Source organism: Hyperolius riggenbachi, chromosome 11, assembly GCF_040937935.1.
Source record: "Hyperolius riggenbachi isolate aHypRig1 chromosome 11, aHypRig1.pri, whole genome shotgun sequence".
Taxonomy (NCBI): domain Eukaryota; kingdom Metazoa; phylum Chordata; class Amphibia; order Anura; family Hyperoliidae; genus Hyperolius; species Hyperolius riggenbachi.
Genome location: NC_090656.1, coordinates 116,304,751 through 116,327,406, shown reverse-complemented (window position 1 = coordinate 116,327,406; position 22,656 = coordinate 116,304,751). Strand labels below are relative to the sequence as shown.

Here is a 22,656-nt window from a genome sequence, read left to right as displayed (position 1 = left end):
ATCTGTGTGTGCAGCATCTTGCAATGATTTTTTTCTGATGTGGAGTTCAGCTCCATAGAAAAGACTGTGTAGAGTATGGCTCTCATACTACAGGAAGGGTGGTAAGATTGGTCTGTGATCTTTCATTTTCCAAAGACTATGGTCTGATGTCTGTATGTGGCCTTAGAGGCTTTGGATGGCTGCTTTATGGATGAAAGAGTAGATGGAACAGCTGATTGAGCTGCTGACAACAACTCGTTAAGGGGGTATGGTAATTGAGGTAATCTCAGCCAATTGTGAATTAAAAAGGCCAAGAATTCCAGGGGTCTTTGACTCAGGGTGGTATGATCTAACACATCATAACCCCACATTGACATTTCGCCCCCCAACAGAATGTAGACCATTTGGGGGGCCCAGGTAGACACTGGGGTGCATTGGAATTCAGGGTTCGCTAACAGTTTCGTACACTCAGACAAAAATTCGTCTGCTGATTCAGGTTCAAGTTTTTTAAATCTCTTAAAGGTACAAGAGCCATATTCGACAAAATCGTACAAATCGGAAATTCCGTCTACACTGGGGTTTTGGGTTTGGCTGTTCATACTGTAACGATTGTGGAATCGTCTCCGTGGTCAGCGCACCAGACGTGCGCTGACACAGCGGATTTCCTCCACAAGCGTATAAATTTGCAGGAACCCAGCAAAACGTGCTACGCACCTGTAGAGGGAAATTCCTGTCGGCAGATGGCGCTGGGGAGTGCAGAGGAACCAATCCTCTGTACCTCCACAAGTGCCAGACAGGAATTGTACGAAGCGCAGAACGCAATCGCAAGAGAGGCGATTGCGAATGAGATTGAGCAAAGGGACAGGTTGTATGTGTGTGCGCCAATCCAGTCGCCACCCTGCGACCGCGCACACACAACAGCAGATATGAAATAGACCAGCTTTTCCCAAATCTCCATAAGATTGAAATAATATCTATAATGATATCAGACCATGCCCCAGTAGTGCTGGATTTGCACTTACAATCTTTTTATAACACTAAAGGGGCCCATACACCTAACGATTTTCCCGCCGATATACAGCAGATTCGATCACTGTGATCGAATCTGCTGTTAAATCGTTGCGCAAACACTGACAGAACGATCGATTTCTATCCGAAATCAATAGTTCCCGTCGATTCCTGTCGATCGGTCCGTGCGGAAGATTTTGCCTGATCCCCGGCGGGTCAGGAGTGCATCAATAGCGGTGTTCGAATGTCCGATGACCGACGCTAGCGGCAATACATTACCTGATCCGGCCGGCGCGTATCCCCGGTCTCCGAGTGTACACAATGTAACAACTGTGGAATGTGACTCACACTCTGACTGTGCAGGAGCTCCCAGACACAGAGAGAAAGTGAGTCACATTCCTCACTTGTTACATTGTGTTTACTTAAATGTATCTATCTAAACTTCGGATGCGGCAGCATTTCTCTCCACAGAACTTTAAAGCTCTGTGTGTAACCCTTCCAATGCTGGTCTAGTAAAAAAATGCTGGTTGCATATAATATGCTGTAAATAATGTTTTAGAACAAAGTTGAAATGCAGGGTTATATTCCGCTTTAATGGGAGTTTGACGTAATCAGTAATCAGATATATAATATTTCTCTTTTTTTAACCTCAGTTCATTAGCCAGGCAATCAGTGAATCGGGCTATGGTGCCCGATCACTGATTCCTCTCCCCCGCTGAAAAAGCGACAGCTTCTCTCGGAAGCTGCGCCTTTTCTGGCTGTTACCTCCCCCATGCGTCTCTCTAAGCGTATGTTACGCTTAGAGTGACGTCATGTAAACAAACTCATGGTCGCCATCTTGTGGCCAAAAAGTAATACTACAACTAAAAGTTAAAAAAAAATAAAAATCAACACACATTTACATTATAAACCTATTGTTTACATCCCACCCTCCCAAAACTATCCAAATAAAATATTCAATATAAAAAAAAAAAAAAACAATTACAATAAAAAAAAAAAAACATGTAAATATTTACCTAAGGGTCTAAACTTTGTAAATATCAATGTAAAGATGAAATATTTCTATTTTTTTTTATTTTAAACTTGTAAATAGTGAAAGATGCAAAATGGAAAAAATGCACCTTTATTTCCAAATAAAATATTGTCGCCATATATTGTGATAGGGACATAATTTTAACGGTGTAATAACCAGGACATATGGGCAATTACAATACGTGGGTTTTAATTATGGAGGCATGTATTATTTTAAAACTATAATGGCTGAAAACTGAGAAATAATCAATTTTTTTCAGTTTTTTCTTATTCTTCCTGTTAAAATGCATTTACAGTAAAGTGGCTCTTAGCAAAATGTACCCCCCCCCCCAAAGAAAGTCTAATTGGTGGCGGAAAAAACAAGATATAGATCAGTTCATCGTGATAAGTAGTGATAAAGTCATAGGCTAATGAATGGGAGGTGAACATTTCTCAAGTGAAAACGACGGAACGCGAATGGGTTAACTGAATTCAAAGAGAACCCAAGCCATAGCTCAGGTTCAGAAACACATACTTACCTAAGGAGAGGGAAGCCTCTGAATCCTAACAGCATTCTGATCCCCCATTGACACTCTTGGACCCTCCAATTGATCAGTGCAGTGCTCCTCTTCTAGCATAAGCATGGTCGCACTGCAGCCACATGAGCATTGCTGCGTCTGTGCATGAGTGGCTCTGGAATACTGCGCTGGTTGGCCGTACTCGCACAGGTGCAAAATAGCCACACTCCCACTTGAAAAGGAGTGTGGCACCTGATCAGATTGCTGACAAGCTCTTGTTGGTAACCTTTGGGGTTCCGCGCTTGGTGACAGGGGACAGAGAACAGGAAGGGAAGCCTCATAAGGATCCAGAGGCTTCTCTCTTCTTAGGTAAGTAAATGATTTTGTAACTGAGCGTTGGTTTGGGTACACTTTAAATCACTTTCTAGAAATCTTTGACTTTGAGACTAGAGATGTCATGAACCTCCTATTCTGGGTCCGCAGAGCGCGAACATAAAGTTTTGCAAAAGTCTGCGACCAGGCGGACCGGGCGGACTGCCATAGACTTTAATGGCAGGCGCACGGCCACCGACTTTAACTGTAAATAGCTAAGCCCCCTTACAGGCTAGAAACACCAAATTTGCACGGTATGTGGAGGGGGAAAGTGACTACAAGAGGATACAAAATGTTTTCAAAAAGACATTATAGTCTTTTTCGAAAATTGATTTTAAAGTTCTCCTTTTGACCGTGGGAAAATTAAACGCCCGTCGACAGTGACTACAAGAGGAACATTTTTTTCAAAAAAGACCTTATACTTTTTGAGAAAATAGATTTTAAAATTTCAAAGGAAAAAAGCATACATAAATGACAGTCCTAATGAAACAAAACCCGCCGACTTTAGAGATTAATAGCAAAGCCCCCTCACATGGTAGAAACACCAAATTTTCAAAATATGTTAAAAAAGATATTGGGAAAAATATTATTTTCCTATTTTTAAAAAAAATGTATGTGCTAGGTGTGGGAAATTTTAAAAAAAAATGGCATGGGGTCCCCCCTACCAAGCATATGTAGCCCCTTGTCTCCCATGCAGGCTGGGATATCCAGAATGCAGAGCCCTGGCCGAGTGGGGTTTGCACCCTGAGCTATACTGGACCGCATGGTCCATGGTGTGGGGGGGCTCCAGGGGAGAGGGGTGGCCAAGCATTCTCCCCCCCCCCCCCCCCCCGAGCCCTTGTCCAATCCATGGACAAGGGGCTCTTCCCTACCTCCAGTGCCCCAGGAGGAGGTGGGGGTGACGACTTTTTGGCGGCATCCCCTTACCCATTTCCATAAAGGGTTAAATGAAATAAAAACACAATGAAGAAAAAGTCCTTTATTAATCTTATTAACCAGAAATACTTACCTGTACCTTTAAGAAAATGTTTCCACGCCCATATCCTCGGAAATGATCCCAAGCCAATATTCTCACATCTTGCGGCCTTGATTGAAGATTTCCGCTGACCTGCCCAACTGCTGCCTCACACCGCCGGTCCCCCGCGCAGCTCTAGCTATATTTAGTATAGCTAGAGCCAAAAGAATCTTTGAATTGTGGCTCCAAGGCTTCCCATTGGTCAATTAACAGACCAATGGGGATCAGAAGGATCCCCATTGGTCTGTTAACAGACCAATAGAGATGGCCCGAACCTCCGATTTTCGGTTCGCGGGTTTGCGAACTTCCGCAAAAAGTTTGGTTCACGCGAACTTCCGCAAACCGCAATAGACTTCAATGGGGAGGCAAACTTGGAAAACTAGAAAAAAATTATGCTGGCCACAAAAGTGATGGAAAAGATGTTTCAAGGGGTCTAACACCTGGAGGGGGGCCTGGCGGAGTGGGATACACGCCAAAAGTCCCTGGGAATAATCTGGATTGGACGCAAAGCAGCGGCAGAAATCACATTGAATGCTAAATTGCAGGCCTAAAGTGCTTTAAAACATCTTGCATGTGTATACACCAATCAGGGAGTGTAATTAGAGTACTGCTTCACACTGACACACCAAACTCCCTGTGTAACGCACCGCAAACAGCTGTTTGTGTAGTGACGACCATGCTGGACTGGTGTGCACCATGCCGAGAGTGCAGGCGATAGCGGTTTTCAAGCCCATATGGTAGTTCGGCATAGCTAGGTGTCCCAGTAGTTAGCTAGGCATAGGTAGGTGTCCCAATAGTTAGCTAGGCATAGGTAAGTGTTCCCCGTATAGGTAGGCGCCCCAGTAGTTAGTTAGGCATAGGTAGGTGTTCCCGTATAGGTACGTGGGTGCCCCAGTAGTTAGCTAGGCATAGGTATGTGTTCCCGTATAGGTAGGTGGGTGCCTCAGTGGTTAGCTAGGCATAGGTAGGTGTTCCCGTATAGGTAGGTGGGTGCCCCAGTAGTTAGCTAGGCATAGGTAGGTCTTCCCGTATAGGTAGGTGGGTGCCCCCAGTAGTTAGCTAGGCATAAGTAGGTGTTCCCATATAGGTAGGTGGGTGCCCCAGTAGTTAGCTAGGCATAGGTAGGTGTTCCCGTATAGGTAGGTGGGTGCCCCAGTAGTTAGCTAGGCATAGGTAGGAGTTCCCATACAGGTAGGTGGGTGCCCCAGTAGTTAGCTAGGCATAGGTAGGTGTTCCCGTATAAGTAGGTGGGTGCCCCAGTAGTTAGCTAGGCATAGGTAGGTGTTCCCGTATAGGTAGGTGCCCCAGTAGTTAGCTAGGCATAGGTCGGTGTTCCCGTATAGGTAGGTGGGTGCCCCCAGTAGTTAGCTAGGCATAGGTAGGTGTTCCCATATAGGTAGGTGGGTGCCCCAGTAGTTAGCTAGGCATAGGTAGGTGTTCCCATATAGGTAGGTGGGTGCCCCAGTAGTTAGCTAGGCATAGGTAGGTGTTCCCGTATAGGTAGGTTGGTGCCCCAGTAGTTAGCTAGGCATAGGTAGGAGTTCCCATATAAGTAGGTGGGTGCCCCAGTAGTTAGCTAGGCATAGATAGGTGTTCCCGTATAGGTAGGTGGGTGCCCCAGTAGTTAGCTAGGCATAGGTAGGTGTTCCCGTATAGGTAGGTAGGTGCCCCAGTAGTTAGCTAGGCATAGGTAGGTGTTCCCGTATAGGTAGGTGGGTGCCCCCAGTAGTTATCTAGGCATAGGTAGGTGTTCCCATATAGGTAGGTGGGTGCCCCAGTAGTTAGCTAGGCATAGGTAGGTGTCCCAGTATAGATAGTTAGACAGGGCCTGGCACAGTATAACGATTACCAAGGTCCAGCTGCAACAGATAGGGCTGTATAATGCAGTGTCAGTGGGCAACACAACAACAAAAAAATAGATCACAAGAACAAGATTAGCTCTCAAAAGAGCTGTTGTGGGGTGCTATTTTATCAATAAGAATCAGCAAGGAGCAAGCTAACAAGCCTACAAGAGCCTAACTAATCTTTCCCTATGAGAGAGTCTACAGCAGCTGTCCCTTCTCTATTTACTGCAGACACACGAGTGAGTCCAAAGCCTGATGCTGCCTGCCTTTTATAAGGGGGCGAGTGGCTCCAGGAGAGAGTGTAGCCTGATTGGCTACAATGTGCCTGCTGACTGTGATGTAGAGGGTCAAAGTTGACACTAATGGTGCATTATGGGGGAAAACTGAACTTCCGCAAAAGTTTGCGGTTCTCCGCAAACGCGAACCACCGGAAGTTCACCGGCGAACCGTTCGGGCCATCGCTATAGACCAATGGGGAGCCTTAGAGCCAAAATTCAAAGATGCTTTTGGCTCTAGCTATACTAAGTATAGCAGAGCTGCATTGCTCTCTGTGCTCCGCGGCTCCACTCTCCTCCCCGCCCACCCACTGAACATATAGCGCCCACCTATGCGGGCGCTATATGTGTAGTGGGTGGGCGGGGAGGAGAGTGGAGCCGCGGAGCACAGAGAGTGATGCAACACTGCTATACTAAGTATAGCTACAGCTGTGTGGGGACCGGCGGTGTGAGGCGGCGGTTGCGCAGGTCAGCGGAGATCTTCAATCAAGGTCGCAAGATGAGAGGATATTGGCATGGGATCATTTCCGAGGATATCGGCGTGGGAACATTTTCTTAAAGGTGCAGCTAAGTATTTCAGGTTAATTAAGATTAATAAAGGACTTCTTTGTCGTTGTGTTTTTATTACATTTAACCCTTTTTTTTCCTCTTGTAGTCACTGTCCCCCTCCACACCCTGCATATTTTCTAGCACGTAAGGGGGCATTGCTTTTAACCGTTAAAGTCGGTGGGCGCTCACCTGCCATTAACCTCCTTGGCGGTAACCCCGTGTGTGACACGGGGTAAGCCGCCGGAGGGTGCCGCTCAGGCCCTGCTGGTCTGATTTACTTAATTTTTTTTTTGCTGGACGCAGCTAGCACTTTGCTAGCTGCGCCAGCACCCCGATCGCCGCCGCCGCGCGCCCGATCGCCGCTATCCGGTGCGGCGCGCGCCCCCCCCCCCAGACCCCGAGCGCTGCCTGGCCAATCAGTGCCAGGCAGCGCCGAGGGGTGGATCGGGTCTCCCAATGACGTCCCGACGTCGGTGACGTCGGTGACGTCATCCCGCCCCGTCGCCATGTTCTTTGCACGGGATTTCCTGATCGGTGATCGCCGCTCAGCTCGCTACATGATAAAAAAAAAAAAAAAATTTAAAAACTGCTGCGCTTCCCCCTGGCGGTATTTTTCATACCGCCAAGGGGGTTAAAAGTCTATGGGAAAAATGCAACCGCAGACTTTTTAAAAAAAAAACCTGCTGAAGTTTGCGCAAACTACCCGCCGTGCAAACCATTTGGACCATCTCTATTTGAGACTTGATTCATTGTTCTATGACAGTAACACATGAAAACCTCTACGGGTTACTAGTTACAGGCAATGCATAAGCTGCTTTATTCATCTTCCTCTCCACTCCTCAGGTCCCACCCCTTTCAGTTAATTCTTCCAATGGCTGCAAATTACTCAGAAATAACACCTTAGACTTCTATCCCTTATTTATTAAATTCTCTATAACCCAACCCCTCTACTTTGCACATGACCTATCCTCCACTTTGGTCATCACCTCTCCCTCTTCCATAAAAGCATTTTCAAAAGCCACTAGAATATTACAGTACCGTACAGGGGCGTAACTAGACATCACTGGGCCCCCTGCAAAACTTTGGAAGGGGCCCCCCACCCCCCTCGCTTTCTGCACAGGAAAACAGATGACGAATGTGTTTTCTCTAGGCGTAGAAAAACAGACTTAACCTATTTTGGTTCCTGGACGTAGAAACTACGTCCATGAACCATGCGCGCTACCGCGGCCGATCGCGCGCGTGCACGCTCACTCCCGGGCGCGTATTCGGTAGCCAAGGAATCAATGTATCGGGCTATGGTGCCCGATCACTGATTCCTCTCCCCCGCTGAAAAAGCGACAGCTTCTCTCGGAAGCTGTGCTTTTTCTGGCCGTTCCCTCCCCGATGCGTCACTCTAAGTGTGTGTTACGCTTAGAGTGACGTCATGTAAACAAACTCATGTCCGCCATCTTGTGGCCAAAAAGTAAAACTACAACTAAAATAAAAAAAAATTAAAGAGACTCCGTAACAAAAATTGCATCCTGTTTTTTATCATCCTACATGTTCCAAAAGCTATTCTAATGTGTTCTGGCTTACTGCAGCACTTTCTACTCTTACAGACTCTGTAATAAATCAATGTATCTTTCCCCTGTCAGACTTGTCGGCCTGTGTCTGGAAGGCTGCCAAGTTCTTCAGTGTTGTGGTTCTGCTATGAACTGACTCTTACTGGCCCCTCTATGCATACTGCCTGTGTGTTATTTAGATAAGAGAGAAGAGAGAAGCTGCTCTAATCAGCTGGATAAATGGTCCTCTAAGCTGGCTGGGCTTTCACATACTGAGGAATTACAAACAAGGGCAAAGCTGTTTGCAGGAAGAAAAGAGCAGCCTGAAACTTCAGTGCATGGGGGATAGAAACACACAAATGATCTCTTGAGATTCAAAAGGAATGCTGTATACAGCCTGCTTGTGTATGGATGTATTTTCTATGTGTGGACATACTGTACATCAACCTACTTCCTGTTTTGGTGGCCATTTTGTTTGTTTACAAACAAACTTTTTAAAACGGTTTTTAACCACTTTTAATGCGGCGAGGAGCGGCGAAATTGTGAAAGAGGGTAATAGGAGATGTCCCCTAACGCACTGGTATGTTTACTTTTGAGCGATTTTAACAATACAGATTCTCTTTAAAAACAACACACAATTACATTATAAAACTATACTTTACATCCCACCCTCCCAAAAATACCCAAATAAAATGTTTAGTATGAAAAAAAAAAACTATTACAATAAAAAAAAAACATGTAAATATTTACCTAAGGGTCTAAACTTTTTAAATATCAATGTATAGATGAAATATTTCTATATTTTTTTTATTTTAAACTTGTAAATAGTGGTAGATGCAAAACGGAAAAAATGCACCTTTATTTCCAAATAAAATATTGTCGCCATACATTGTGATAGGGACATAATTTTAACGGTGTAATAACCGGGACATATGGGCAAATACAATACGTGAGTTTTAATTATGGAGGCATGTATTATTTTAAAACTATAATGGCTGAAAACTGAGAAATAATTATTTTTTCCGTTTTTTTCTTATTCTTCCTGTTAAAATGCATTTACAGTAAAGTGGCTCTTAGCAAAATGTACCCCCCAAAGAAAGCCTAATTGGTGGCGGAAAAAACAAGATATAGATCAGTTCATTGTGATAAGTAGTGATAAAGTTATAGGCTAATGAATGGGAGGTGAACATTTCTCAAGTGAAAACGGCGGAACATGAATGGGTTAAAGGAAATGTTAGGCATTCTATGCTACGCCCAGATCTACTTAACTGGGGCTTCCTCCAGCCCCTTGCAGCTGACAGTACATGAATACACAAACACACATAGCCGTATTATTTTACTACATGGCAGCACGCCTAAACTTATCACGCCTAAACTGGCTTTTCACCAGCATGGTGCAATGGTTATCACGCCTAAAGTCTCTAACCGGGTTAGCACCGCTTTGTGAATCGAGCCCATGGGAGCTGGGATGGTGTACAAATTCCAAAGTGTGTATGATTCCTTATCTGTGTAGTGGACACATGCAGTCAACATAACAATGGTATGAGAGTAGAATACCTTTTCTCTCCATGCCCTTAGTTGCTTGTTAGTCTCTAAAACTTTTTCCCCCACGGGACCCCCTGAGGCTTCTGGGCCTCCTGCGGAGGCATCCCTTGCAGGGTCTATTGTTACACCCCTGGTACCGTATATACTCAAATATAAGTCGACCTTGTGTATAAGTTGACTCCAATATTCAACCCTCTTAAGCTGGAATTTTTTATTGACTCAAGTCTACCCAGAAAAGTGAATGGCTGCTCTTTGGAACCAGTTAGAATTAACAACTGCACTTGGGGCCCAAGAGTGGTTAATTACTGCACTGCATACAGTATTGCAGCCATTAACCTTCCTGTCCCTTCGAGGAATTATCAGGCAAAAAAAAAAATGAATGAGTTTCACTTACCTGGGGCTTCTACCAGCCCCATGCAGCCATCCTGTACCCTCCTAGTCACTCACTGCTGCTCCAGTCCCCCACCACAAGCTAGTTTCGTTTTTGCCGACCTCAGGGTCGGCGGGCTGCATTGCATACATTTTTACGCATTCCCGCTGGTGCAGGAACATCAACACAACACATACATTTTTACGCATTAGTGGTGCAATGCGTAAAAATTTACGCTGTATGTGTTAATGTTCCTGCACCATCGGGAATGCGTAAAATTGTATGCAATGCGGCCCGCCGACCCCGAGGTCAGCAAAAACGAAACTAGCGGCGGGGGACTGGAGAAGCTGTGAGTGACTAGGAGGGCACAGGATGGCTGGATGGGGCTGTTAGGAGGCCCAGGTAAGTGAAACTCATTTTTTTTTTGCCTGACAATTCCTTTAAGTGCAGCCAGTAACTCCTCCAGCCACAGCAGTGCAGCAGTTATTCACTCCTCTTCCTGCATCCCAGTATCTTCCCTCCTGCCTCTTTCCTTGGTAATTGTTGTGGCCAGGCTGTTCAGACCTGTGCTTTCTTGGCATTTCCTTTATCAATAAAGTGTCACTTACCCAGGGCTGTGGAGTCAGCGTTGGAGTTGGAGTCGAGACGTCGGAGCAATTTTGGGTACCTGGAGTCAGAGGTTTCATAAACTGAGGAGTCTGAGTCGGGAGACTGATTATTTTTGTAGCAAGTCCACAGCCCCGGTAAGTATAAGACTAAGGAGTCTGAGTCAAGTAGTAGGAGCCATTTTGGGTACCTGGAATCGGAGTTGGAGTCGGTGGTTTCATAAACTGAGGAGTCAAAGTCGGTTGATTTTTGAACCTACTCCACAACTTTGCCCTTGGCATGGGGTACATTTCTACAAATGGGAATGTCACTAACAGTACTCACATTACTCAGTGTGCTCAGTGCTGCCTGTGACTTATGTATAAGTTGACCCCTGTACTTTTATTTAGTGAGTCAGACCTAAATTTGTAGATTTATACTCGAGTATATACAGTCATTTTCCCATTTTTTTTTTCTGTAAATGAATTTACAGATGGAAATAAAGAAAAAAAAATGTGGTGAATCTTTGCTTGCATCTCACATATTGACACCCCTTACATCTGAAATAGAAAAAATCAGCAGGCTGTCAAGTATTTTCATGAACGTGTACTTATAAAATACATTGCTAACAGGCAGAATGCGATTTTGCTTTTAGAAAAAAACAGATGACTTCAGTCCTAGAAGAAACAGGACCTACTTCTTCTCTGGAAACATTTCCACCTCCCATCTTTCCTGCGCAAACTTTTGAAAACTTTGGTCATCTCTTTAAAACTTACCTCTTTAGTGGAAGTGATGTACAGATATTAAACTTTCCAGGGCTAAAATAAACGGTCAGGATTTGAAGCAACAGTAGACAAGAAAGGATCACTGCACACTCCTTCCTTCACATGAAATGCACCGATTTTGAGTCTAAGCACCATAGATGAGGTGACACTTGATTTTTTAATCTTCCAGTAAAAAACACAAATTATTGTACAAAAGGCAGTCATGAAAATATGCAAATAAATATGTTACTTACTGCCCTCGGTCAACAAGTGCTACCCACCCGCAATTTAATCTTATGGTATAAAGTGCCATAGAAGATGAAAGATGAGAAGATCACTCAATATTGGAAAAATAGTGAGACTTTTCATCTATTTATTTACAGGTATAGACAAATAAAATATTATATATTTAACTTTCAGGAAAAACAAGCAATTGGGTATATAGTGAGTGCTATGTAGGTAAGTAAACACTGAGTACCTGGATAATAGAGTCCACCATTTATATGACAGACACATATAGTTGTAGTAGGTGCTGTCCTGGTTGACGTCAGCTCTGTAAAAACAAGAAATTTTTGTCACTGTTCTTGATATTCATTTTTAAAGAAGAGTCTAATAGAAAAGTTGATCCACTACAAAAAGGCATTTTGTCAATTATACCACACATAATTACCACTTTTGGCACATAAGAGTTATCGGCGGCTCCACACTGGGGCTTACCCAGGCTTCAGCTCCAGCAAAAAGGCCCCAGCCGGCCCGACCACCGTACTTATAAAAAATTTCAGGTAGACGAGAGGAGACGAGACAGATCTCTGTGCACTCTACGGAGCTGCAGGGGCACGTCAGTGGCGTGTGGTGTGATGCTATCACGCTGCTGCTGCGCACACTACTGCACGTCGCACTTGAAATTCTTAGCCAGTGAGAGTGTGAAACACACGGCGGGCGCCCAACCCAAGGCGAGGAACGATTCGGCGTGGTGCCCACCACCCCCTGTCAGAGGGCCCCTGACTGACTCTCTAGACAGCCGGACTCATGTCAGTGCAGGTGGGTAACTTCTTTAAGTTAAACAGCCAAAGACAGTCTGACTGCGGTGGGTGCCTGGGTTGGTGGGTGCCTGGGGGGTTGACACTATTAAGTGACACATCAGGTGTGTGGGGCCCCCAGCCCACCACCACTAGCCAGGCCTGTGCCTAGAACCTCCAGCCCACCACCAGCCAGGCCTGAGCTGCCCTGGGGCCCCCAGCCCACCACCACCAGCCAGGCTTGAGCCCGAGGCCTTCTGCCCAGCCCACCACCAGCCAGGCCTGAGCTGCCCTGGGGCCCCCAGCCCACCACGACCAGCCAGGCCTGAGGCCTTCAGTCCACCACCAGCCAGGCCTGAGCTGCCCTGGGGCCCCCAGCCCACCACCACCAGCCAGGCCTGAGCTGCCCTGGGGCCCCCATCCCACCACCACCACAAGCCAGGCCTGAACCTGGAACCTCCAGCCAGGCCTGAGTTGCCCTGGGGGCCCCCAGCCCACCACCACCAGCCAGGCCTGAGCTGCCTTGGGGCCCCCAGCCCACCACCACCACCAGCCAGGCCTGAGCTGCCCTGGGGCCCCCAGCCCACCACCACCAGCCAGGCCTGAGCTGCCCTGGGGCCCCCAGCCCACCACCACCACCAGCCAAACCTAAGCTTCCCTGGGGCCACCAGCCCACCACCACCACCAGCCAGGCATGTGGCCTTCAGCTCAGCCCACCACCAGCCAAGCCTGATCTGCCCAGGGCCTCCCAGACCACCACCACCAGCCAGGCCTGGGGCTTCCAGTCCACCACCAGCCAGGCCTGAGCTGCCCTGGGGCCTCCAGCCCACCACCAGCCAGGCCTGAGCTGCCCTGGGGCCTCCAGCCCACTACCACCAGCCAGGCCTGAGCTGCCCTGGAGCCTCCAGCCCAGCCCACCCCCAGCCAGGCCTGAGCTGCCCTGGGGCCCCCAGCCCACCACCACCAGCCAGGCTTGAGCCCGAGGCCTTCTGCCCAGCCCACCACAAGCCAGGCCTGAGCTGCCCTGGGGCCTCCAGCCCAGCCCACCCCCAGCCAGGCCTGAGCTGCCCTGGGGCCCCCAGCCCACCACCACCAGCCAGGCTTGAGCCCGAGGCCTTCTGCCCAGCCCACCATCAGCAAGGCCTGAGCTGCCCTGGGGCCCCCAGCCCACCACCACCAGCCTGACTACATATACTGGGGACATCTATACACCTGGCTACCTATATTGGGGACACTGGCTGTCTGTCATTATGTGCATTTATTGGTGAAAGGCTGTCTGTCATTATGTGCGTTAACTGGTGAAACACTGTCTCTCATTACATGCATTTACTGGTGAAAGGCTGGCTGTCATTATATGCATTTACTGGTGAAAAGCTTTCTCTTATGTGCATTTACTGGTGAAACGCTGTCTCTCATTACGTGCATTTACTTGTGAAACGCTGTCTCTCATTACGTGCATTTACTGGTGAAACGCTGTCTTTCATTCTGTGCATTTACTGGGGAAACGCTGTCTCTCATTACGTGCATTTGCTGGTGAAAGGCTGTCTGTCATTACGTGCCATTACTGGTGAAAAGCTGTCTCTTATGTGCATTTACTGGGAAAACGCTGTCTCTCATTCCGTGCATTTACTGGTGAAACGCTGTCTCTCATTCCGTGGATTTATCGGGGAAACGCTGTCTCTCATTCCACGCATTTACTGGGGAAACGCTGTCTCTCATTACGTGCATTTGCTGGTGAAAGGCTGTCTGTCATTACGTGCATTTACTGGTGAAACGCTGTCTCTCATTCCGTGGATTTATCGGGGAAACGCTGTCTCTCATTCCACGCATTTACTGGGAAAACGCTGTCTCTCATTCCGTGCATTTACTGGTGAAACGCTGTCTCTCATTCCGTGGATTTATCGGGGAAACGCTGTCTCTCATTCCACGCATTTACTGGGGAAACGCTGTCTCTCATTACGTGCATTTGCTGGTGAAAGGCTGTCTGTCATTACGTGCATTTACTGGTGAAAAGCTGTCTCTTATGTGCATTTACTGGGAAAACGCTGTCTCTCATTCCGTGCATTTACTGGTGAAACGCTGTCTCTCATTCCGCGCATTTACTGGGGAAACGCTGTTTCTCATTACGTGCATTTACTGGTGAAAGGCTGTCTGTCATTACGTGCATTTACTGGTGAAAAGCTGTCTCTTATGTGCATTTAATGGGGAAACGCTGTCTGTCATTATGTGCATTTACTTCATATTTTTTTATGTAACTACATTAGCTGGTACAACTACATCAGTTAGCCCCGCCCACATGACCACGCCCATTTTTGCACCGTGGCACGCACATTTCCCCCGTGAGCCCTGCCTGCCAGCCCTTGTGCCCCATTTGAGCCCCCCCAAAAATCTAAAGCTGTAGACGCCACTGGTTATTGACCTAATATGGAGCATCTGTCTACCTCTTATCACTGGTCACCAGGAATATCATATCATAATAATATGTATGTATTATACAAAACATTATGCTATGTATTATAAATCTCTAGAAGCATGTAAAGGGAATGGAGACCTACATATTTACTTACTGTTACTTACTTACTTACTTACTGCATTAGCTTTCAAAGAAAAAAAGGTATTTCCCAACTCACCTGTTGTAGCAGTAGTAGTACTTCCACAAGGGTAAATGTTTGTATTTATGGTCCCATTAATTCCACATACAACAGTCATGCAAGTTCCATTGCCGAAGTTGTTAGAGAATATAGTTTCATTGTATTGATATATCTTCCCTTGGTATTCACAGTAACAGGCTAAAAACAGAGGAGATTTCAGTATAAGAATCCCAAGTTTAACCACACTGTTGTTTTTTAATTTTTGTCTTGCACATGATCTATTATGTTTAACCACCATTGAATGAAATATGGTTAAAGCCGAACCTCAAGCAGAAATGTTTTCCTAGACCCATGAAGGCGATGAAGAAATGGGGTCCCTCAGTCTTCATTTCGCTACAACACAGATGTAGGCTTCAAACTTCTGGAAGTGTTTAGTCTGCATCCTGTACCCTTACAGCCTGAACAGCACCTGATTGCTGAACCAAACAGGGCAAGAACCCCCCTATGTTAAATACTATAGTTCGCCTGCTTTCCAGATCTAATATAAATAGGCAATTTTAAAACAGGATTTGTAGCTGTAGAGGGATTTTTCCACACAAAAAATGTAATACCAAAGGTTATTTTTAGGCATATGCAATCAGGCAGATGCCTAGTGTGAAAGGAGGGGGTACCACAGAGCTCCTCTTAGCACACTGCAGGGTTGCCAACTCATCCCTTTAAATACTGACAAATCTAAGTTATAAAGGTTCTGGGGCTTCTCACACATAATCAGTGCTTAAACTGCCTCTAACTAGCCACAAAACATGTATAATTCATAAGTGTCCGTATTTAAAGGGATGAGTTGGCAACACTGGCACACTGTGGTCCGTATTCAATTCACTTTTTCTCCTCAGTTTTCTCCTAGGTGATATTTTTTACAATGTATTAATAAAAGGCCTTTTAAGCCACCAGCAAATAAGAAAATACTGATTTTGGCAATACTTTTTTCTCTATTTTTTCAAGTGCAGCGTGCTGAAAAGTTATTTTAAACAGATGCTGAAAAATTATCTCCAAGGAGAAAAATTAGGAGAATATTACTTTACTCTTCTGTCTGGCTGCACATTCCTGAGCACAGAGCTGTCTTCATGCACTGTACTCTCTGCCTTGGCACTTCAGTGAGAAATTAGCATGGTATACAAAGTTGGATTCGGTTTGGCAATAAAAACTTTTCCTGAGCATTTAAATTTGAAGAGGTGCAGACTGGAAAGCATGTAAAAGTCATTGTGAAACAGTGGTCATTAAAGTGGACCTGAACTTTTACACAGGAGAGAAGAAAAACATAGAGAAATGCAGCCTGCATGTATTTAGAAACTTTAGTCTGTCTAATTCCCCCTCATCTATCACTAATCACCACTGTCATTTGATCTCTCAGCAGTGTCAGCTAAGTAATCTCCTCTGCCACGGCCGACCTGCTAATTTGTAAACACAGGATGTTAACCCTATGTCTGCTTCCATGAAATCAGAAAGTAGACACACTTCGAGAATTATTGCAGGATTTGTATCAGCTGTAACAAAGAAATGTTTTTCTTGAAAGGTTATTATGCTGTTGTGTATCTTTGAGAGCAGAGAGCAAGTTCTGAGTTCAGGTCCACTTTAAATCAAAATAATATATCCACTATTTCATTGAGAACTTTTTAAAATAAATCATAAATCAAGGTCAGTCTTTTACTACAGATTTGGGAATGTGATAAAACACTATTTCAACTAATCTTTCTGCAACTCTTTCTATGGTTTGATATAAGCCAGTTGAGGATGGTGAATAGATCATTTTCAAAACAACCAGCCAAGATTTGCATCATCCCTTAGGGCTCGTTTCCACTATCGCGAATCCGCATGCGTCTAACGCATGCGGATTCGCACATGTAATGCAAGTGGATGGGCCTGTTTCCACTGTAGCGTTGTTGAGGTGCGTTTTTTTCTGCGGTGAAAAAACGCACAAAAGAGCCGCAGAATTCGCCTGCGAGTGGAATGCATGCGTATCGCCGCTAATGTATTTAATAGGAAATTTGCATGCTGTTTTGGTATGCAAATTTTCATGCGAATTCGCATGAAATCAATGGAAAAGCACACCAGCATTGCCATGGTTAAATTCACATACATCGTCATCCATGCGAATTCGCACAAAAATTCGCATGTGCACGCATGTAAAATTCGCATCTGCATGTGAATTTTGCCGCAGCGATTTTGCAACGCAATAGTGGAAACGAGCCCTTAAAGCTCTCCAATGTTCACTATCCCAGGGAAACATTAACTGTCATTTTACCTTCTTAAAAAATTAAAAAAGAGAGTTCCACTCACTAGCATTTGGCAGCATGGTTGGAGGTTTGCTAAGCCACGTGCAGCATACACGCTAGACAGACACATTAAACAGGGGTACCTTTACATTAAACAATATATGTAGCATGATGCAAGTGGATAGGAGAGGAACACCTCCGTGTTACAGCTTCAGAAAAATATTAATCATGGCCTGTGTATTTTGCTCCTGTATGCAGTTTTGCACATTGGGGATGAGAGCATTCACCAGGGCAGTGGTAAACCTCTCCACTGTAGGTGCCCCTTTCTATTTTCCCATACATTTACCCTGCTTTAATGTTGCCTGACTTTGCCCTTTCTTCTGCCCGTCTTTGACCCTTTCTTGAACCCAGCTACTAATTTCCAGTCTAGAACTTCCGCCTGAACCTGACTCACAACTGTAGCCCCCTGCCTGTATGCAAGTATTGATTGCCCACCGCTTGCCACAAACTCAACCTGAACCCCATTGCTGACTTCATCTCCATTGATGGTACTAGTTCCTGGCACTTGATTTGTGGCCAGTGTAGTAACTGAGGAGCTTGAGGCCCCAGTGTGAGTTTTACATGGGGTCTCTAGCTCTCTACTGATTTGGAGCCCCCAAACCCACCAAGGACAGCTGCAGTGTCAGAAAGGAGTAGAGTAAGTAAAAAGTTTGTTAAGGATTACCACTATGCAATGTACATATAGAGATATTTATTGCCAGTATAGAACCAATGATAAGCTAATAAGATGTATGAAGGAGGGATCCTAATGGGCCCCTCTAGTCAAGGGGCCCAGTGCGGTCGCAACCGTGGCATCCGCTATTGCTACGCAACTGTTTGTGGCAAATCTGCGGGTTGCGACTTGGTGGTTCCCTAGGGCAAAGTAGTCTGGTAGTCATTGGATTAATCGCCCATCATTCATTATGCCATACTGTGCTGCAACCAGGGTTTCACTTAGATTGTGCAACCCAGGCTAGCCATTATCCTCACTCTCTAATTATATGGTCCATGTCACACCAGAAATGTAGTCATCAGAGACAACGTTTCAGTTTTCATAGCTGTAATCAATTGCATCAATAACATTTGTGGCAACTGCTTAGCAATTTTGTGTGACACGGTTCTAAGCCTCCCACGCTTCCAACACAGTGCCTCTGAATAAGTGTGCCTTTCCAAAAAACCTTGGGGAGTGGTGATGTGATGGCTTACAGCATTAAAAAAAACTTGAACAGAACAGTCTAGAAACGACACGCCTAATAAGCACTTCCAGGACTACATTCTACCTGTGATATTACAAAACTGAAGTAATCTGTGTGGTAGGATACTGTTTTTTAACCATCCTAGCGGTATGGACGAGCTCAGCTCGTCCATTACCGCCGGAGGCTGCCGCTCAGGCCCTGCTGGGCCGATTTGCGCCAAATAATAAGGAGCACACGCAGCCGGCACTTTGCCAGCCGCGTGTGCTACCTGATCGCCGCCGCAGCGCGGCGATCTGCCGCGTGCAGTGGCGAAAGAGGGTCCCCCCAGCCGCCGGAGCCCAGCGCAGCCGGAACAATAGTTCCGGCCAGCGCTAAGGGCTGGGTCGAAGGCGGCTGACGTCAGGACGTCGGCTGACGTCCATGACGTCACTCCGCTCGTCGCCATGGCGACAAGGTAAGCGAAACAAGGAAGGCTGCTCATTGCGGCCTTCCTTGTTAATTCTGATCGCCGGAGGCGATCAGAATTACGCTTCAGGAGCGCCCTCTAGTGGGCTTTCATGCAGCCAACTTTCAGTTGGCTGCATGTAATAGTTTTTTTTTTATTTAAAAAAAACCCTCCCGCAGCCGCGCTGGCGATCTTAATAGAACGCCAGGGTGGTTAAATAGAGAATACAGTTGTATGATAAAAAAAAATACACAAGTTGTATTGTAAAAGGTTTTTTTTTGTCTAGAGTTCCACTTTAAAGGGACTCCGAGCTCTAAATAAAAACTAAATTGGTACTCACCTGGGGCTTTCTGCAGCCAACCGTAGGTCGGGAGGTCCCACGGCGGCAACCTGGCTCCTCTCCCAGGGCCTGGCCAGAAATGGCTGCCCAGCAGCTCCCGGCGACACTGGGCCCGAGTGTCAGGCTCCTTCTTCCGTAAACGTCACGTCTGTCGTCATCATGCCAGCCGCCTCCCGTCATTACGGCGGCCGGCGTGACAGTACTGCACATGCGCGATTAAACCGTGATGACGCGAGGCAGCCGGCATGACAGTACTGCGCATGCATGGTTTAATCGCGCATGCGCAGTACTATCACGCCGGCCGCCATGATGATGTGAGGCGGCTGGCGTGGATACGACAGACGTGACGTTTATGGAAGAAGGAGCCCGACACTCGGGACCAGTGTGGCCGGGAGCAGCGGTTTCTGGACAGGCCCTGGGAGAGGAGCCAGGACGCCGCCGTGGGACCTCCAGATTTACGGCGGGCTGCAGAAAGCCCCAGGTGAGTACCAATTTCGTTTTTATTTAGAGCTCGGAGTCCCTTCAAAGTGTCAAACTAAAAAAAAATAACAACAGTTGTTGGAAACAGAAGCAACTCTGTGCCCTCACTAATAAGCAATACCAGTGTTGGTTGTGCATTAATATCCAAACCCTCTACAAATTACACTGTGTTGTTATGGCGGTATCAGCCGAAAAGGGCGCTTGAGCCATCATCGTGTAAAAAGGGCTCCTGCATAGATTTGAATGTCATTGAAGGGTTAGGCACCTCCAATGGGGTCTTAGGGTTAGGTACCACTGGGGAAGGGAGGGGGGGGTGTCTTAGAGTTAGGCATCACCAGGGGTGGTCTTAAGGTTAGGCACCACCAAGGGAGGGTTCGGGGAGGGTTTCTTTGTGAGAGTAGGGAGAAGTTAGGTCATAGTAATCACTTTTCTCCAATATATCACTTTTCTCAACTATATCCAGCGCCCTTTTATAGCCCAACAAATTTCAGCTATAACAGCACCCTTCTAAAACTAGCTTTTCGGCTACACCATGTGCTTTTTGTATCCACATTTGGCATCTCTGCTACTCTAGGTGCCTTTTATAGCTAAATATGGCTTTTTTGGTCTATATCAGGCATCCTTTTTTGCAGGCGTCCTTGTCAAATGTACGCTGTTATGACACCTACAGTATTAGGATTTGATGGAGGTTGGTCCCAATGCAGTGAATTTACATCATTAACAAGCTATATGTAAATAGTCAGAGTGGCAAATCAAGTGACGTTCCACAGAAACTTACCAGATACATTATAAGTACAAATAATGCCTTCGGTTGTGCAGGTGCTGAAAAAAAAAACAATTCCCAATAAGAACACAAAAAAAACCAAAAAAAAATACCAACCAAATGGAAAACAATCTAAATATGTTTTAGAAAGTGCCCAGCTAAGATGTGGTAAACTAGAACTATTAGGATAATTGTAGAAAGGATCAAAATAAATCTAAAATTGCCCTCCATAGGGTAAATTTATGTGTAGCATTGATTTTCATTGGAGAAAAGGTTGGTACTTTTAGTGGCTTTGGATGTTATACTTGGCTTTCAGGGACATAAAGGGCTTGAATATTCACTCACTGAATAGAGCAGATGCATTATGGGAGCACTTTCTTATTCACATTAAGCCAAAAAATTGACAAAAGCCTGGGAATTGGCCCACACAGGCCACAATTTACTAAGCTTATCTCCTGTTTTAATAATGATTCTGTGCTGTTTTTACTGTTATCACCATGGTGATAAATCATTTAGTAAGCAATTTACCTCATGCAGTCCTAAAGTTAAAGGACCACTATATCAGAAAAAAAGTAAGCAGTTAAAATCTGACAGGTCTTTGGCTAGCCCATATCCTCATGGGGGATTCTCTGGGCTTTCTTTGTTTTTAAATGAAACATCTGCGGTAAAAAAACTGATCTACCGTATGTTTTTGTCTATAAGACGCTCCGGACTATTAGATGCACCCAGGTTTAGAGGTCAAAGCCAGAGGGAAATAAACAACATATATATATACAGCATATATATATATATTTAACCTGGTGTGCCTATGGTCCAGGGGCGTCTTGTAGATGTCCCCCCCCAAAAAAATTATTTTGTCCCCATGCATCCTTCTGTGTCCCCAGTGTCCTATATGCCCCCCTGTGCCCTCCGTCTTCCCTCTGGCTGATGTCCCCCGTTTCCTTCTGTATATCACCGCCCCCCCCCCCCCCCAATGTCCCCTCTGCAATCCTGTGCCCCTAGAGTCCTCCTGTGTCCCATCTGCCTCCCTGTGCTGGAGAGGCACAGGGGGACACTGGACATAGAAGGGAAGCTGGGACACAGGATGGCACGTGGCCAGTGAGACAGAGGCACAGGTCAGCAATAAAAGACAGAGAGGGCACTTATGGGGGGACACCTTTCGGACCAAAAGCAGCGCAGCTCTATTGTACTCAAGCTGACGATGACAGTCCCAATCATGGAGTCCAGGTAATGTTGTGTGTCTGGCAGTCCACTCCAGAGATAGGAGTTAAAATGTTGTCACGTGTTAGGGTAATGCTGAGTCCGGTGCAGCTGGGTGCAGTCAGGCGGCTAAGCAAGCATGTGGTGACCCCACTCTCAGCCTTCGACATGTTTCACGAGCATCTGCTCATTTCCTCAGGAGGCATGGCTCACCGTGTATTGACATCCGGCAGCTTATAACAGCCCTCATGCCAGGAGATGGAGGAAGCCCTGTCATAAGACGGCGGCCTGACCGCATTCAGCAAGCGGAACGCGGAGGTTTGTCCGCGTCCGCATCAGCGGCACCATCCACCACATGGTCGCATGCGGAACGCGGAGAAACGTCCGCATCGGCGGTGCGATCCACCGTTCGGTCACAGGCCTCTCGGCGTACTTTACGTCGAGGCTGTGGTCCGGTTCTTCCCTCACAGGCCTCAGGGCCTGTCACACACCAACACTATCCTCAATCAAGTCTGAATATATTGGTTTTGCCAATATATTCGCAAGCACTATTGTTATCTGTGCCATTTTCTGATCTCCCGTTGCCGAACCTCTGCTTGTCTATTTCACTACGAGTTCGGCTTTCTGACCTTGTACCCCCGCCTATCTGATTTCCGTTACTGACCTTGGCTAGATTTCTGACTCTGCTCTCTGTTTCACGATTCGGTACCTCGCAGCCAGTTTGCTACCGAACCGTTTCCGTCTGACTTTGCCCCCTTTAGTGGTTCTCCCACTAAAGGGTTTATTCTGCTGAATCCCTCCTTGCGGAGGTCTCAGGGGTTCCCCAGTATATCATTGCTGCTGGGGAACGCGATTCTAGCGTTACATCATCTAGTCGCAGAATCGCACACACTGCGTTTCTCTTTTAGAGGTAGCCAGTCCTCTTAAAGATATC

At 46.2% G+C, this 22,656-nt stretch overlaps 1 protein-coding gene across 1 annotated transcript in view; it reads right to left on the bottom strand.

The window, feature by feature from the left end:
• Window positions 1–22,656, bottom strand: part of LOC137537853 (mucin-2-like) — a 508,651-nt gene that overhangs the window by 275,306 nt on the left and 210,689 nt on the right. Inside the window, exons 25-27 of the mRNA XM_068259804.1 lie at window positions 20,538–20,581; window positions 15,026–15,184; window positions 11,855–11,929 (exon numbers count right to left, since the gene is read on the bottom strand). Coding sequence (XP_068115905.1) covers window positions 11,855–11,929; window positions 15,026–15,184; window positions 20,538–20,581 — 278 coding nt within the window. The remainder of the gene's footprint in view (window positions 1–11,854; window positions 11,930–15,025; window positions 15,185–20,537; window positions 20,582–22,656) is intronic.